General features: G+C 37.9%; 3 protein-coding genes across 4 annotated transcripts in view; 1 reads left to right on the top strand and 2 right to left on the bottom strand.

Annotated features, from left to right (window-relative positions):
* ubr3 (ubiquitin protein ligase E3 component n-recognin 3) overlaps positions 1–7,018 on the bottom strand; it is a 57,939-nt gene extending 50,921 nt beyond the window's left edge. Inside the window, exons 1-8 of one of the 2 annotated variants that reach the window (XM_033617261.2) lie at positions 6,524–7,018; positions 3,668–3,807; positions 3,245–3,397; positions 2,723–2,878; positions 2,219–2,259; positions 1,229–1,295; positions 1,018–1,148; positions 560–788 (exon numbers count right to left, since the gene is read on the bottom strand). In XM_033617261.2, coding sequence (XP_033473152.1) covers positions 560–788; positions 1,018–1,148; positions 1,229–1,295; positions 2,219–2,259; positions 2,723–2,878; positions 3,245–3,397; positions 3,668–3,807; positions 6,524–6,957 — 1,351 coding nt within the window. In that variant the 5' untranslated portion in view covers positions 6,958–7,018. The remainder of the gene's footprint in view (positions 1–559; positions 789–1,017; positions 1,149–1,228; positions 1,296–2,218; positions 2,260–2,722; positions 2,879–3,244; positions 3,398–3,667; positions 3,808–6,523) is intronic. The other variant, XM_033617260.2, reaches the window with a different exon arrangement.
* A 1,173-nt stretch (positions 7,019–8,191) lies between these two features.
* Positions 8,192–11,421, top strand: mettl5 (methyltransferase 5, N6-adenosine). Its single transcript, XM_033618002.2, has 7 exons — positions 8,192–8,426; positions 8,500–8,614; positions 8,707–8,891; positions 10,127–10,209; positions 10,482–10,533; positions 10,860–10,909; positions 11,307–11,421. Exons 1-7 carry the CDS (start codon positions 8,327–8,329, stop codon positions 11,346–11,348), a joined length of 627 nt encoding a protein of 208 aa, XP_033473893.1. The 5' UTR covers positions 8,192–8,326; the 3' UTR covers positions 11,349–11,421.
* On the bottom strand, positions 10,096–18,238 carry ssb (small RNA binding exonuclease protection factor La). The gene is made up of 12 exons (XM_033618001.2): positions 18,085–18,238; positions 16,279–16,345; positions 16,071–16,174; positions 14,586–14,760; positions 13,940–14,047; positions 13,747–13,850; positions 13,138–13,209; positions 13,009–13,051; positions 12,772–12,912; positions 12,480–12,666; positions 11,629–11,757; positions 10,096–11,523 (listed from the first exon to the last, which is right to left on the bottom strand). Exons 2-12 carry the CDS (start codon positions 16,336–16,338, stop codon positions 11,444–11,446), a joined length of 1,203 nt encoding a protein of 400 aa, XP_033473892.1. The 5' UTR covers positions 16,339–16,345; positions 18,085–18,238; the 3' UTR covers positions 10,096–11,443.
* Between the last annotated feature and the right edge of the window lie 380 nt (positions 18,239–18,618).

The raw sequence follows: 18,618 nt of genomic DNA, 5'->3' as shown, positions 1-18,618 counted from the left end.
AGCCTGAACAACGAGAACAGCCAGAGGGATGAAACATCTGTGCATGTTTTTTTTTCTGCACTGAGAATGATTAAAAATAAAAAGCTAAATTAACAGCTGCGTTTTGCTCTTTTGAAAACAGTCCAGTTTTTCCCTCTTTCACTGGCTTCATGTGCCTGCTTTGTTTACTACTAAAAATGAGGGTGTTTATGAATACAGAGTTAATGATGAACCACTAACATAAAAGTAATGACCTCCCAGTGTGATGTCATCCATGCCTCCTGGCCTGACCTAAAACACTGGATCTTTTGAGTAAGTGCATACAATTTGTGACATTAAAGCTCCATCTCTGAACATTTGACCACGCATACTGTGAGAGAAGATAATGATCAGTCTGTAATATCAGCAATCACTTCTGAAAAACCTAGTTAGAAAATCTCACGCTGTTCACATGTGGTGTGGTGATGCAAACTGAGTATCAAGCCAGCCACCTGCTTTGCTCTTTATAGAACCTCTTTGAAGTGTGACGAGGTGTGCGAAATCGAAATAATTAGACATCGGACACATTTGGAGGACTCACCCTGAAGTTCACTTTTAATAAGGCAACTCTCCATCATGTAGAGGAGGACTGTGACCATGATGTCCAGCAGCTGACACTCCTCCGTCACATGTCGAGCCAGCTCCTCGTTGCTGAACAGCTGCACACTAATATGTACAATGCGGTTGGACATGGTATCTGACTCGTGGCTTTTCATCAGTGTTTTCATGATGAATGCATAATGCTGAACAAATGTTTTTGTAAAAGTGATCTGCCAGAGAGGAAGAGAAAAGCCCATGACACAATTAAGGCTTACTGTTATGATGCTGTCACTTTCAAAAACCTAACATGTATGACAAGCATCATTTCAGTTACCCGAGTCTACGCCATGATGTGCGACATAAATTAGACAACAACAACAAAAAAACAGACATGCATTTAAAAGTAAGAGTAGACTTATATTTTTGCAAATTTATTTTCACACATAAGAGAGAAAATACCTTATAATCTTGATCTGGCAACATGTTTAGTAGGAAGGTGACCATCTTCTGAGGAAACTCATACTTTATTGTCCAAAACAGCAACTCCTCCAGGAAGCATTTATGCTTCAGAGATTCTATAATAAAGGGGTCTGAGGGCAGAAAAAGGCACATAATAAGATGGCTGTTTCATGAAATATATGCTAGTGCATTATAATTTGTTTAAGTTTACCTTTGGTACTGCTGCTCAGCTTAACCCTCTTCCTCTGTCCGACAGACTGCCCTGCGTCTTGGTCCTCCTGAGACGGGCAAAAATGAAATCAACACAAATGTCAATCTAACAAAATGATTAAACAGAGAATTGGTTCATATCAAATTAAAATATAGTAACTTTGAATGCTGAAAAAATTAACTACAAACCATGTGTGTTTAATCATTTAAGGGTCCAGTGTGTAGGATTTTGGGGTATATATCAGCAGGAATGGAATATAATATAATAGGTATATTTTCTTTAGTGTATAAATCACCTGAGGAATAACAATCGTTGTGCTTTTTTGTTAGCCTAGAATCAGCCAATTATATCTACAAAGGGAGTGGGTCTTCATCCATGGAGTCCAACATGTTTCACCACTATGTTTCTACAGTAGCCCAGAATGGACAAACTGAACACTTTAGATAGGTCCATAAACGTTTTTGTGTCTACTACCGTAGTTAGCAGCCCCTCAGCGACAAGACGAACAATATTGATAAAACACTGATTTTTAACCTTTAACTGCTTCATTCAGTGTTTTTACTGGTTTAAATCACTGAGTCTGTTTATTTGGAGAAGAGGAGACCTCTGTGGATAATTTGGTTCCTGACAAAAAAAACCCTGAACTAACTAACACTGAAGGAAAATTAACGGGGAGCTCACGCTTGGCACATGGGAGAAGTTTCAGCTAGTTGCAATCTGCAATCCTCACCGCTAGATATCACTGAATCCTGCACACTGCTCCTTTAATTATGTAACTATCAAGTAAAAAAGTACAAATCCCAAACATAAACTGAATGCCATTTGATTTGAAACATCTATGTAAGCTCTCATCACTTGTGATGGGCATTTTTGTTTTACATTTAAAGACAACATTATTTATATAATAAAAAATGCCAGAATAAATTAATACTTAAGTTCAAAAACAGTTCAAACTCGTCAGTTATTTTTATTTGTGATGCAGGCACAAACCTCTTTGTTAGACTCATCTGGGCTCCCTGGTGCAGTGGTTCCTAAAAAACAAACAAACAAAAAACATTTAGCCATTAGCAGCAGCACTGTAAGCCACTGGACAAACACACGCAGATGCCTGAGACATCTCAGTTTGCGAAACTGACAGTTTGTACAAACAGCAATATTCAACATTGGCAAAAATAAGTTGTGACATACTTTCCATTTCCTACAAAATCATGTATGCAAGGTCTGATTTCTTTAGAAACAAGTGCTGAGGTCTGTTGTTTATCCTGTTTATCTTAACATAATTATGTCATACTCTATTATTACCTAGAATAGCTATGATGTAGGCAGTTCAAGTATACAGTGTGTAAAAAGTGTTAGAGGAAGTGGTTACTGCAAGGAATAAAGCGTGAAAGAAAACTCTAATGCAAATTGTCAAGAATTTAAAATCAGTTGTGAAGCCATTTTAAACAGTTGTCAGAAGGTTATTGAAAGTTTCATATTAGGTGTAATGGTTACCCAGTAGGACCATTGCTCCTGCACCTCCTTCAGCACCAACAGTGACATCAGCAGTCGCACCTTGGGCTTTCTCCTCCACAGACACCAGACCTGAATTCTTCAACGCTAACAAATACTTGTCATAGTTCTTCTTAGCATATAAATTCTCCTCTTGGCCTGGAAGTGAAGCAAAACAGAATTTGCAACGATTATTGCGATGTCGAAATCTCAAAGGTAAGAAAACTATCACAAGCAAATGCACAGTGTTTCAAGTAATGGAGACCTGGGTTAGGTATTCTACTTCAAAATACATGTCTTAGATAAAATTCCAAAAAGGTTTTCCATTTCTTTACATACTTTAACAATGAAAGTTAGAAATTCTAGTATAAGCATTTTGTTTTTGTTCTAATTTTTGACAATAGAGAGACAACACAATGACATTATTTTAATATTTAAAAAAAAAAGCCTAAACCCAAGACAAAAAAAACACTAAAATGCTGTGGTATGACAATGCTTAATAATTATCAAACTCTAGATATTTACCCATGCTCAACTCCTTGAATGTTTGCTGATTGGTCAAGATCTTTGTCAGTACAGTTCTCATTGCGCCTCCCATCTTCGTGAGCTCCTCCAGGAAGGAGATCTGAGGTTCCAGCTGCTGCAGGACTTTCTGTAGATCTCTCTCAGTTGAGGTGTCTGGTAAAGCAAGATAAGAGATAAGCCATCAGACTCGGTACTTGTGAACATAACTTTGGATGTCAACAGTTGTATAACACCGGTATCGGGCTTGAACAGCAGAGTCTGTTTTGATACACACCAGGAGGTGTGCGTAATATATGAAATAACAAAGTAAACAAAAGAATATGAGACCCTTTGGATACAAGGTTTCTGAAAGATACACTAAGCTTTTCATAGTTACAGCTTTTGTTCAAGATGTTCAGTGGGACAAAGTATACATTAACCCACCTGGTTCAATGTATCCATCCCTCAGATACTGTATGATACACAGAATAAAGCGAGGAAGAACCATCTCGGACATCAAGAGAAGGTCTCGAGGTATTGAGGGGATATTCTCCCCTGTTCTCAGCCGATGTCGTCTGCAAAACCTGTCAGAAAAAAAACAAAAAACAAATGTTGATGTTGCAGACCTTGGGTAAAGATAACAGCAGCCAGCTCTCTCTCTTACATTTATTCATACATTTTTGTTTGAATTCTTAGAGAGCTTAGGTGACACTGAGTTCAATACCAGTAATGGCTCCATAATGGTCCTGCCAAACCAGAAGGTCCTGTTTGGATTCTTTTTATTCTTATTTTTTGTTGCATTTTATAGATGTAGTAACTGTGTTTAAAGCAAGGTACAGAGTTGTATATTGGGTTGGGTAGAGTTGGGTTAAGGTTTGAAGATGGTTGGGATTAGGTGAGCATTCCAGGGTAAGAATCTAGTAGTTGTTTTTTTGTCTCTGCCCATACAAATAATGTGATCCATAGCAACACACAACCGACTACGACTCTTGCTCATGTTGCTCAAGATTGTTTGACAGAGACTAATCTGTCAGCAGCAAAGACAGCTGCTTGATGGTGACACAATCTAATGTCGTAATATTTTGATACTCAAGAATAATATCAAAACTGTGGCAACAATCTGTGTATACAATTATACATCATGGTTACTAAGAGGAAACTATTATTTGAGTAATAATAGCAAAAAATTAACAGCTGTACTTTTGTCTTTAACAGTGGTAAAAAGAGTACACATTTATATAGCGATAACTGAACCCCCAGACCATATTTACGCAGTCATATATCAGCTATATATAGATATAGAGACCTCCAGCTACAGCTACTGTCGGTATAATTGTTGCTATGGTTAGGCTAACCCTCTGAGCAGAGCTGCTTAGTGAAGGGTCTCCTATTTAAAAATGACAGGAGCGTTGTAATATTCAAACCTGTTGCTGACTGGCAGTAATATATAAACAAATCTCATACAGAATTATCTGAAAGCTCAAACAGACTATGCGGACCAGGAAATGTTACTAGCTAAGTTTAGGTCACCTCCCACCAAGACCTCACTCCATACCCACAGTGTCCTGACAGCTGAACCTCCAGTCACCAATCTGTCAAGCTCCTGAAGTTCACAGATGACACTACAATCATTGGACTCATCTCTGGTGGGATGAGTCCACCCACAGGTGGGAGACTGACCATCTGGTGACATGGTGCAGACACAACAACAGTGCTCGAAAGACAATGGAGATGGTTGTGGATTCCCTTGAAGAATACAGCCCCACCCATGCCCATCACTCTTTCCACTTCCTGGGCACCATCATGACCCAGGACCTCAACTGGGAGGTCGATATCAGCTGCCACTTAAAAGCACAACTGAGGATGTACTTCCTGCGGCAACCTGCCACAGACAATGATGGTTTCACTTCTACACTGCTGCTGAGTCCATCCTCGCCTCTACCATCACCATCTGGTACGCTGCTGCCACTGCCAAGGACAAGGGCAGACCTCAGCGTGTCATTTGCTCCGTTGCGAGGGTGATTGTCTGCAATCTGTTGTCCCTCCAGGACCTGTACAGTTCCAGGACCCTGACACGGGCAGTAACGTTTGTGGTAGACCCCTCCCAGTCTGGACACAAACTTTCCTCTCTGGCAGGACGCTGAGGTCCATTGAGACCCAGACCTCACCAAACAGTTTCGTTCTATCTGTCCTATCCCAGCCAAACCATTAGACACTACATGTCACATTAACGTCATCATCCATCTCTACACTTTATACTAACGTCTTCATCTGTCTCTACAAATTATACTGACTTCTTAATCTGTCTCTACACCTTGTATTGACATCTTGATCTGTCTTTTCGCCTTATATTAATGTCTTTATCTATCTCTACACCTTATATTAGTGTCTTAATCTGTCTCTACACCTTTAATGTCTTGATCAGTCTCTACATCTTATACTAATGTCTTCATCTGTCTACACCTTACATTAATGTCTTCATCTGTCTCTACACCTTATATTAACGTCTTCATCTGTCTCTGCTCCCTATATCAACGTCTCCATCGGTCTCCACGTTACATTAGCGTCTTCATCTGTCTCTACACGTTACATTAACGTCTTCAACTGTCTCTCCACGTTACATGAACGTCTTCATCAGTCTCTGACATTTCCATTAACGTCTTCATCTGTCTCTACACGTTACATTAACTATTCAACTCTCTACACGTTACATTAACGTCTTCAACTGTCTCTCCACGTTACATGAACGTCTTCATCAGTCTCTGACATTTCCATTAACGTCTTCATCTGTCTCTACACGTTACATTAACGTCTTCATCTGTGTCTGTGCCTCTCTCTAAGCCTGACATTAAAGCACATCACTTAAGCTGTGACTAACATAGCACACCCTGTTTGAATACTTTATAATGTAAACTTTTACATGTTACTTGGACAGAAAATTGCACATTTATGCACATAACTACATAACTTTCACTTCTAAAAACTGCACAGCGCTTTCATGTTTTGTTCAGACATATTGTCCATATCTTCATATTATTTTATTATATTTTATTGCGATTTTGTCTTCTCTTTATTTCTGTCTCTTGATTTTATCAATACTTGCTTTTATTGCTCATTTAATTTTCTCTTGGTATGTTTTATTTTTGTTGTCTTATGTACCAATGTTCCAAAGAATATTCCCTGTATGTGAAAACCAAGCTGCTTGGCAGTAAACCGGATTCTAAATCTGACCTGTCAAAACAATACTAGCCGTTAGTTAGCTTAGCCATCTTAGCTAGCAACTAGCTAGCTTGGACTTACCCACTCTCTCGCATGACATTACTGTCTCCACAGTCACAGGCCCCACCAGCCTGGCTCCTGAACATGTTGAAATCATGGCCCGTGTGGTCTCCGTTATTAAAACACTCAGCACACAATGACATGCACGGAGAGATGCCACAGGTCCGGCATCGATACGCCACGAAATTAGCCGTCCAAACCAAGCCGCACAGAGTCGCGTTGTCATAGGACCGGACCGTTTTGCAGAACTCCTCGAAACCTTCGCCTCCTGCAATGAGACATTTACACCAGTCGAGAGCTTCTGTGTCCGCCGCTGGTTTTTCGGGATTTAGCACAGCGTCGAGCAGCTCCTGAAGTTGTCGCACCCCGGAGCTATTGTCAGTCCGATTTAAGTCTGCCTTCAAGTGGGCGGCAGTGGCTTTCTTGTCCCGGCGCAGCAGCGACGCCGCCATCATGCACTCTGGCTTGTTGTCCACAAATTTATTTTTGTTGTCTTGTTTCCATGTTCTCGGGTTTTCTCGCGACACAACTCGTTACGTCGTAGACGCTGGTGGAAGAATTTCCAAACGCACTTTACCCTCAGTACACGCAGAAATTTAAAAAAGACATAAAACAAAAAAAAGCTCTGTTTGAATATTTAGAAACAGGTTCACAATTAAAATTAAATCTAATTTAAAAGACTTTACATTATTGTGTAGAAATGTGGTGTTTGGTTTCTTAAAAATCCAAAAAAAGACAAATATTTTTTATAATATTCAATATTCTTTTTTTATTATTTTTTTTTTTATATATATAATTATATTTCATTTGTATGAATTTGTTGTTTTTCCTAAGGATGAGCAATATGTTAAACTAGTTTCTACATAAACTAACAAAAATGCTACCAAGACACTTGACGTCTGAATGTTTTAGAATATATATATATTTTTACCTCTGGCTCTATTGTCACTGTTTTATTTGTATACAATCCCCCGTACACTGATTCTACATTACGTACTTTTGTGTAAGAACAATTAAAAACAAAACGTGTTCAATGTGCAATGACTAATTTAAGTATTTGAGCTTATCAAACTTTGTAGGACTATAAGTATTTGATCCAGCAGAGCATTAGCTCAGTTCATGCACTGTCATTCGTGCTGTTTTGTTTTCTTGTTTCTAGGTAACCAAAAGCATAACTATGACTGTCCGCCCCCCACTGCGCTCATGCAAAACAATGCAATGTGAAGAGGGCCTTAGCATGAATGAGTTTAGCATTTAGTAAATAAATTAGCAAGTTGAATAATCCCCCTTTATTACATTTTTTTATGAGACACTTTATTTCATGTTGTACATAAATAGCATTTCTTTTTTATTCATTATTATATTTTATTATAGTTGAATTTATTGTATATTTATTATTAAATTAAATTTAATTAAATTTAATTTAATTTAATTTTATTTAATTTTATTTAATTTTATTCAATTTTATTTTATTATCTGGCGATCGCGTAATCAGTTTGTAACAGACTGTAATGACAGACTGTAATGAACTAACTGATATCCTAAAATTCCTTTTTCAACTTTTGCATACAAAATTAAATAATAAATTAATAAAACAATTTAACAAAACAAACCAAAAAGAAAAAAATGCATGAAGGACTACTATCACGCGTTCCGGGGTAGAAGTCGGATTGTTTTGGTTGATGCACACATCTTACCGGAAGTACTATCCATGCTCGGAATACACACTCACAGCGACTTTAGCTGAAAAATAACCGTTTGTAATTAATTATCGGGGTTGTCGCTCAGGTGTCACACAGGTTTGGGACGCAACAGTCGCTAATAATGAAACTTAAAGAGTTAGAGAGCTGTCTGCAGCAAGTGGACGTGTTTGAAGAGCCAAAAATCCTTCTGGAGCAATATCCAACCAGTCCTCATATTGCTGGTGAGGACAACGTGTGATAATAGAGTTTGTTAATAGTACAAATTGTTGTCATTAACTTTATTTTTTCCTACAGCATGCATGCTTTATACAATCCAGAGCACGTTTGATGACATTGAGGGTAAACTAGTGGCAGATCTGGGATGTGGCTGTGGAGTCCTCAGCATCGGGGCTGCAATGCTTGATGCAGGGTGAGAGCATCTGTCCGTCCTCAATACACTGGTTTCAACACAATAAACAGCTGTACCTTTAAATGAGCTTCTATTCTCATTCTGTTTTTCAGTTTGTGTGTTGGCTTTGACATTGACGATGACGCGCTGGACATCTTCAGAAGGAACGCAGAGGAATTTGAGATTTCTAACGTGGACTTGGTCCAGTGTGACCTGTGCTCTCTGGAAGCAGAGGCTTATGCCAATAAGTTTGACACTGTAATAATGAATCCACCATTTGGGACAAAACACAACCAAGGTGAGTATAATTAAAGGGCTACTCCTGTGATTTAGTATCATTCTTCTGTGAAGTTGGGCTACTTTCAAAAGAGCAGAAGCCAAGGTACTCTGGCTTTAAGTTCAGTTGTATGGGTCAAGATACAAAAACTCTCCTCAATCCCCATAATGCTACCCAACAGCATCTTTCTGTATCCCTCCTTGCCTTGTAAACAGCCATGTCTCTTAAACTCCACATCCCCATATCTAACACAGGCTTTCTGTTTAAAAAAAAAACTCTCAATCCCAATTCTAGGTAGTCCTAATACATCAGGGATTACTTTCCCAATACTTAATCCCACATTCAGGTCATGTGATATAATGGGAGAGATGATAAGGATTCCCAAAATACCCACTGATGAACTTTCTGCTACACCTCATTGTCTTCCTCGGTGGATAATGTTTGCAGAGTTTTTAATTTGGGTTAAAATACATTAGAATCGTGGCACAATTTCCACTGAATTTGGGTTTACTTACATTGAACAATTAACTGGCAGAGGTGAGTAAAGATGTCCAAATTTGTTTGGTTTTCAGGCTTTTCAGTATTGTCTTGCACAAAGTCTGAGCTTTCTGAGAAATACAGCTTCTAGTAATCACCATGTTGGATTTTAGTATTTATAAGCCTGAAGCTCAAGATAGTTGAACATGACATTAGAAGGCTCCTTCTGAAGCCACAAGACATTTCAGTCCTGTCTACAAGTACACAGATATTTTTTGAAACAATGTTTTTTCCCCTTCATCTAAACAAATAATTCTGTCCACATGACCTTCAAGTTACTAAAATATGTCCACACTAAAACATCTCAAAATTCTCACATGCATGCATTGTGCACACAGACATTATTGCTGCTGCAGAGCTGCTTCTTGTCCATGTTAACAGTTTTAGGTCACTAAAATGGAGATTGTGTCTATGCTGCAGATTTTTTTAAAACTCTTATCACTGTGTATCTGTCTGCACGTTTACAACGCAGAGTTTGGGAAACAATGACGTACTCTTCTCAAATTTCATATGCCCATTGTTGCTTTGAGAATTATTTTATAACACAGAGAGGAAAAAATATCCTTACACGTGTAGACAGGGCCTTATAAACAGTTTTCCCAGGGTGAATAGTTGTGCTTGTGACATGCATACTTATCTCCATGTGTAAAAATCCCTTTAAATGAGTGTCACACCATGGAGTTACATGTAGTTTTACATGTTTGTATTCTTTATTCAAGGCATGGACATGAAGTTCTTACAGGCTGCTTTAACAATGGCAAAGACAGCAGTGTATTCACTCCATAAAACATCAACACGAGAGGTAAGTTCAGTTTTTACAGCACTGTGATGTCAGACAGAGCTGTCAGGGGAAGTCCAGGTCAGGTCTGATGGCTTACCATAAAACAGTGATTTTACATGTCTCTAGCCATGTCCTTTCAATGCAAAGGTCACAACTCGAGGCATACTTTTACTATCAAGCCTTAAGTTACATCTCAAGTCCTCACTTTTTATGGCTGTGACTCAAGTGTCATGTCTATATCTGTAGTATGAAGACTTTAAATGCTTGATGTTCATTTCCTTATGTGATTACAGCACATACAAAAGAAGGCTAATGACTGGGGAGTGAAGATGGAAGTAATAGCAGGTAAGAAGGAGTAGAGTCAGGGTACAAAATTAGCACCGTCCACTAGCCCAGTGGTTTTCAAACTGCGGAGAAGCGTGAATAACCAGGGGAAAATATGGAGTGAAACAAAGTCGAATTAATTTGATTTATGTAGAGAAAATAAACACGAGTTTGCTGATGCTATTATGCTGACCTTTATTTTAATGGTAATCTATTGAGTGGCTGGTAAATTTGAAAATTCACTATCCATTTGGCTTGTGGACAAAGAGGCTAATTTTGTACCCTAAATCCAGCGCATCTTCATTGTGACAAATATTCAAACACTGACACCATAACTCTCTTTACAGAACTAAGATACGACCTGCCAGCATCTTACAAGTTCCATAAAAAGAAATCGGTAAGCTAACACACTGTCACACTGCAGTCTCAGGATATAAAGGTTGTTCACGCAGATGTCTCAAGATATAATTGACAAACACATTCACACAGAACTCGTTTTATTTGCTATTCACATATGCAAACTTAAAAAAAAAATAGCAAAGCAGGTGTTCTCATCACTCACTGTTAGAAATCTACAAGGAAAAAGAACATGGCACCAGATTCTAGATGTCCCGCTGGTCTTACAAAACTTAAATGTTCGGTTGTAATTAAATTACAGTCAGAGAAGATTTATGTTGAATATGATAAAACCAAAAGCATCATAAGAGGAGAAATAAAGGTACACAAATAATGTAAGAGGCACGATAAACAGGGACTTAAAAGTCTGACACCGAGCTTTGCAAATTGTTCTCTAGGTTGACATCCAGGTGGACTTCCTACGATTCTCCAAAGCCTGAAGCTTTCACTGGAATGGATTTAAGTTGCCTCTGCATTTTTCGCTGTTTATAATAAATGTTTTCAAAAAAGAAAGACTCTGGGTGTGAACTCGTGACTAAGATCCGTTTTCGGTTTTGGCGACCTTCGCTGCAGGGCCATCAGCATCTTCTAGTTCTCTCTTTGGGGCTGCAGGTGCTGGAGGAAAAGCACAAAGTAGGTACAATATAATTAACCATGTTAGAGTAGATAACTATCTAGCCAAAAAGTACATTTTGAAGCTCCAAAAGATGCAGAACCTACCATCATCATCCTCATCATCACTTTCAAACTTCGTCTTTTTGCCTTTGAACTGAGTTCTGCCATGATCTCTGCCTCCTCGTCCCCTTCGGCCTCCTCTTCCTCCTCTGCCTCCTGATCTTCCTCTGCCACCTTTTAGGACACACAAGACACATCAATACAAAACCATAAATGGATTTAATTATTGATGATTAACAAAAATGCTTTAGACGAGCACAGTGGCAAATCAAACTGTGCCTATTCAGGATGGGCAAACTATGTGGCCTGCAGTGTTGAAGCTCTATCAAGAACCCCTCATCCAAAGAATTTCACACTCGCCATGCAGCAGGTGTGACAGTTATATCCTTTGGCAATGCTAGAGTATACTCATCATTTGGGTGCAGCAATTCCTACAGACACTTTATGGTATCAACAAAGTCAAAGCTCGACTATTTCCAGGAACAAAAGCATTCTTTCCGAAATGTATATCTCTGATGCTTGATCACTGATAAATTGTTCCTGCCAGGTTCCCGCTGGGCCCACAAGCTTCACAAAATGATGTCATCACACATTTTTTAATCGTTTTCCTTGGCTCAAGGAAAGTTTTACATATAAAAGAACTTCCATGGAGTCAAAATTAACCTTGTCTGCATTTGGAGGTGTGCTGTCACCAGTTTTACAGACCTATCTTTTTTAATGGGGGTCTATGGGGAAATAGCTTCTGGGGAATTATTTTGGCTGCAAAACTGGGCAGCCACTGGGAAAAATTGTAAGCAAGGCTGAAAGGTGGCGCCATATACAGCTCTGCACAATCAACAGACAGAGACTCTTTCCATTTCAGTCAGATCAGCTGCTAGTTTGAAAACAGTATTTACCTCTGCCTTTGGACCTGTTGAATGATTCTTGTTGGGCTTCGATGATCTTCTTCATGTGTTCTTTCTCCTCGTCTCCCTCAAGCACCTGCCATGTAACAGTGTTGTTCTTGATTTTCAATTCCCCTTCGCATGCCTCTTTGGCCTTGTCGAACGCTTCCTTTGCATTCCCACTGAAGAGGAGGGTGCCCTTGTTGAAAGTTAAAAAAAAAAAAAAAAAAAAAAAATCATTTTAACTACACTGCATCTCTTTACCTTGAGAGTGTGAGACTTGAGTGGTGGAGAGTTTCCTCACCTCTTTGGCTCCTCTTGTGAAATTAACCCACTTGATCTTTCCATGGCCAGAGAACAAGTCATGGAAGTCCTCTCTGGAAACATCTTCAAGCTCTCCTGAAAACTTCAACAGGCAACCAGTCTGTTCATCCAAAAGCAGACCCTGTAACACAAATGAGAAATTATTATTATTATTATTATTATTACTGTGTCCAGAGCCCATCCACATAAGAACGTGAGCTTGCACATGGGATCTTACCATTTCTTTCTCTTCTGCATTTTTCTGCTGTTGTTCCTTGTCCCTAAAAATATTTTTTGAGAGGAGGGTCAGTAAATTTTAACATGTACAGCATGTTTTAGCACAGAAAATTATTGTTTGTGTACTCACTGTTTAGCTTTTGCTTTTGTCTCTGCTTTGAACTGTTTTCTCTCTTCTGCTTTCTTTGCATGGTAGTCTTCTCTGAAAGCAGAGCAGCAATGACACGATTATTATATGCAGTCATGTTCAAAAGTTTGTGTCCTGGATGAATTAAATGTTTTTATTTTCTGAATGGAAACTGCAGGAAAACTTGAACTTTTTAAAGTGGTGTATCAATTTGCTTTATTTCTGAAAAAGCATTCAACAACTTTCAATCTTTTGTTGCCCATGTCCAAACTTTTTTGTAATGTGTTGCAGGCATCAAATTCAGAATAAGTGCATATTTACTAAAAAGAAAGTTTATGAGTTTGAACATTTTATATCTTGTCTTTGTGCTGTATTCAATTGAATATAGGTCAAGACAGATGAGCAAATTCTTGCATTGTTTTTATTAACGTGTTACACTGCATCTCAACTTTTTGGAATTGTGGTTGTACATTAAGCGTAATAACTGTATAAAATCTCCAACAGTATGTTACACTCATGTTTGTTCTCCTTTTCACTGTTTATTCATTGTATTTCTCAATCACAGCATTTTCCACTGTAGATATATTTAAATTAAGAAGCAGGGCAGCTCACCTTGATAACACAAGCATCTCATTGTCTTTGAAAGACTTTATGTCTGAGCGTTCTAGGAACTGCTTGGATGACTCTTCTGTGTCAAAGCAGATAAACACCGATCCCTGCAGAAGAATAGAATAAGTTATTAAAAAAACTCCCCAAATTCACTGCAAAAACAAACTGGAATTTTGACATGATATATTTAATTCACCTTGAACTGCCTTTGCAGGTTTCTTCTCATCTGAATGTTTTCTATGTTGCCTTTTCCACTCAGCCAATCCTGAATCGCATCAAGGGAAGTGTCGAGAGGAAAACCTTTCTAGATGACAAAATATATCAGAATGTGAGTAAAAGAACAGTAGAACCAAGGTAGAGACTAAAATCAGATTATGTACAGTGGAATGTTTTTTCCAACACATTACAAAAATGTAACAGCATTTAAGTCAAAATACAGAGAGCACATGTTTGGTGGGAAACACCTAATCTGTAGTTCTATATAATGTATATACAGTCAGTATATTAGGGACACCTAGGTAAAGCTAATGCCTTCTGATTCAATGCTCCTGCAATATATTTTACCCTAAAGTTTATAATGTTCAGTTTTTGTTGAAACTGTTGTAGAGAAGTGTTGCTAAACTGAGGATGTAGTGATGTTTCTATTATTTGTCCACCCCATTATGTACGAGCGAAGGCTAAAAGACAGAAACATCTCTCTGTTCAACAGAGCAACAAACTATGTCCTCCTAAACCATCCTAAAGTTGAATCAATACAGTTTCAAAGATACAAAGTTACACAGATAAATGTTTTTATCGAAATAAGGATTCAGAATCAGTCTGCATGCCACTTAAAAGCTTACCATGTACACAGATTTGTGTTTAAGTGCGTCTTTGTAGTCATCATTCATTTCAGGTAAGGGTTTGTCTGCAGACCTCCTGATTTTAGTCTTGTCTTCGCTCATTTCCAAGAGGCCAGTCTTTGATTTCTGGAGAGCTTCGACGATGACGCTGGGTTCTGTAGTTAAAGACTTCAGTCTGGGAAGGGAATACAGACATGTCAATAAATACTGTGACTAATGCTCTTTCAAGTAATTAGGCTTGATTAGAATGTAAAAGTGCTGACGCTCACTGACTTCCATCTACAGAAAACTCCAAATATATACACTTTTACCAGTTGGATTTTGCCAAAACATCAAAACGAAGGTGTCTAAGTCTAACGGTCCGACATGAAAACCTCTTTAATTCAGCAAAATATTACTTTGTTTATACAGTGTGCCTGTTTTGTGTGTGCATGCTGTGGTGAAATGTAATCTGCCTGGTAACAAGATCACTTAAGGGACAGGGTGAGGACATGTGCTAATCTTGCTCTACTTGTCATGAGTCATAATGGGTCCACAAACTCATTAGTCATTGTTGTCTTTCTCACACAAACCTCTAGCTTTTCTTTCCTTTGTCAATTTATTGAAATATTCTCCTAAACATGCCCTTTTTGCCCTATCTTGTTAATGGAAGCTTTAGTATCTGACTCAGTCATGTTGTGCTGATGAGACCCCAGTCAGAGATGTCAAAACAAATACTTCCTTATCTGCTGTTAAAAAAGCACATGGATGGGTTGGATACAATTTTTACAGCAGCCTTCGAGATGTTAACAATCATTTGGCATGTGTCACCAGGGTAAAGTCCACATTGCTGTGAGATATGACACATTTTTTTTAGTGACAACCACTGTTGCCCAGCACAATAAAAACAAAGACACTAGTACTTAACTAGTGTAGGATGGGTTGCTTTTAGCACTCTGTGATCTCACACGCTCCCTTGACGTTAGGTGTGGTCAGATTGGCAGAGAGCTACCCAAACAGTGCGGTAACAGCAGAGTGACTGCAGGTAAACACTAACATTACCTACGGTGCAGGCACAGGTAGAGCCAGCTGCTGTTATTTGCTGGATTCATCTGCCAAATTTTGCCAAAGATCCTCCTGCACATGCATGTCCACACATGCAAAAGACAGCTTAAACGTCTAAAGCAGGGATGCTAAATGCGCTTTACCCAGGGGCCACTTATGCAAAATGACAGGAGGCCAGATAATAAACAAACCAAGCTTTGAGGAAAAAAATGCTGTGTTCTCTTAAGTGAATTGAAATTTTAATTGATGTGTTTAAAGACATATAGCCTTAATTATAGCAATCCAAAATGTTCTCCCAGGTCACTGTTGATTAGGAACTCAACTCTGAACCTTTTTGAGCTCACACAACGGAAAGCTATCAGTGAACGAATAACAGAATGTGAGTAATCATTTTTTAACAGCAGTTTAACAGAGACTGTGACACAGACCAGTTTAACAAACCTGTTGAATTTGAGCATCGTCTCCAAAGTCACCCAGCCATCATCAAGCTGCAGCTGTTCTTTGAGAAACTTGTCTCTTGGAAGATTGTGATCCCCAAAGTAGTACTAGAGGTGGAAAAGAGAGAGATTTGTTAGAGCTGAATTTGACTGACTTTCGTCATATATAATTCAAAATATAATACAAAAATATATAATAAAATCAGAATTACCTCTATTTGTCGTGCCACTTTCATCTCAATTGGAGACATCTCTTCTTGGTTTTCTGCCATGATTGTTCTGTGCAAAAACAGTAATCAAAAATTAGAAAAAGATCTTCATCTCAATTTAAAAAAAAAAAACATTATTCTTTGGTGGATATAACAGTTATGTAAATTATATTGTAGTAAATTTTATAATAATAAAACAAGAAGTACCTCTCAGGAAAACAGAGACAACTACTTGCTATTCACATAATAATTTGAGTTACATATAAAGTAAATATTGAAAATATTCTGTGGTTCCAGCCCTTCATATGTGCGGACTTGCAGCTTTTCTACCTTATAGCCACATGGTGTCTACAGCTATCAAAGACTTGAATTTAAAGCTTTTTAAAACCTTTTCAAGATATTTTTAACCAATATTTAGACATGAATTTTTGATAAATCATTTTTTTCTTATTCAAGCATTGCAGGTAAGTACAAAGGCAAGTGATGGTGAGTTAGACTAAATCTACATTTTGCTAACAGGTATGTGCAAATATACAGTAAAAGACAGTTCAGTGGTTCAGTGAAAGGTCTAAAATGAATGTGGACATTCACACAGAAGAGCTTGACTAATTTTGACAAAAAGGAATTAAAAGATGGATAAATTAAATTAGATAAATTGTTTGTGGAAATTAAGACCTCACAAATTTAAGACGATTCAATGACATTTAAGGCCTAATGTTTTTTAGATTTTAATCAGAGACATTTTAAGACTTTATTAATACCTGCAGACACCCTAAGCCTTTAATAAATGCACAATTTCTTAAAAAATTAAAGTAATAATCACTGAAAATAATTAAGAGGTTGTCTTACTAATACATTTATATACGTAATGAACATAAATTACTCACATTAGTTTATTCTATCAATTGTCTTCAGTACTTGGTATATTATCCACAGTTTTTGCACACTGCCACAATTAAAATTGTAAAAACTGGCCATTCTGGTTTCTCTTGAATATTCTGTAACCAGGACATTGTTAATGGAAAAAGCCTTTGATAAGGATGTTTTAGATTGCAAGCACAGCAACTTACAACTTGTCTGTATTTATATGTTCACTAAAATGACATATGAATGAGTATGCCTGTTACATCTACATATGTCTATGGATGATTTTTTTGTATGTGTAACCACCATGATATTGCTATGTGTGTGTTTATGGTGACTTTGTGATTGTGTGAAAAATGCCTTCTGTGATGATGCTGCAAACCTATTTCCCCACAGGGACATATAAAGTATACATCTATCTAGTACAGTTTAATAGCAGGAAAAAACATCCCCAAACAACACCAGTCAGTTGGTTATAACTCGACACAATAAATTAAATCTTAGAAGGTAATTTATGACTATATAAATATGGCAATTAGCACATAATTAGCATGGACAGGAAGCGGTTTTCGTTTATCCTGATGCAATGTTGCTGTTAGCTTTATAGCTAGCATGCTATGTTAGCTTATATGCTGCAGCTGCACACCGGCCACGCTGTGTGCTCGTACACTAAAAGCCAAGTCATCCAGTTTATAAAGTATAGCCACGTTGACACTACGGTACGTGTTTTATTTGGTGTTACACTTAATTTGCCGCAAATTACTTTAAAGCGTAACGTTAAACGAGTCATTACACTCTGCGCAACTCCACATTAGCGAAAGCATGCTGCTCAAACAAGCTTGACGGGTGTCTACTGTCCTTTTATAAACCCACAGAACATTTCCGAGGTAATAAAACAAAAACTGTAAAAGTCCTCTTAACACCACTGTGAAAAGTTATACTTACGATACGTGGAGTCCCCGTTAGCACCACTTTGAACCGTTCACACCAAAAGTCTTCACTTCTCTGGTCACACGTTGTGGAACTGCGTGCTACGGATCACAGCGAGGACCAAAAATGAGTCGTCTCCGCGCTACGGCCACTCTCCGGCTGTGCTGGATCTGAGCAGCCGCAGTAACTCAGTAAGATAAAAGCCTCTCTGTGTGAGGAAGTCACAGCCTCAGGGTGTCGCTGTGAGTCGATGGGACTCCCTAAATACTTGCAAAATTTGCACCTTATGTAGAAAGATATTGCCAATTATAATTTAGCTATTATTCAATTTTTGTCATTTTGAAAGTGCCGCAAAATAGGTTATTTGATGTTATTTGTTTTTTTTTTATCAAAATGAAATGTATTTATTTATATTTTTATAATTTTAGTTATCAGTTAGTTATATTATATTATATATTTGTTCTTATCACAGGCAGTGGTGGAATGTAATTAGGTACATTTATTTAAGTTATGTACTTAAATAGAACTTTTAAATACTTGTACTTTATT

Source organism: Epinephelus lanceolatus, chromosome 14 (assembly GCF_041903045.1).
Source record: "Epinephelus lanceolatus isolate andai-2023 chromosome 14, ASM4190304v1, whole genome shotgun sequence".
Classification (NCBI taxonomy): Eukaryota; Metazoa; Chordata; class Actinopteri; order Perciformes; family Serranidae; genus Epinephelus; species Epinephelus lanceolatus.
This window is presented reverse-complemented; position numbering and strand designations above follow the sequence as displayed.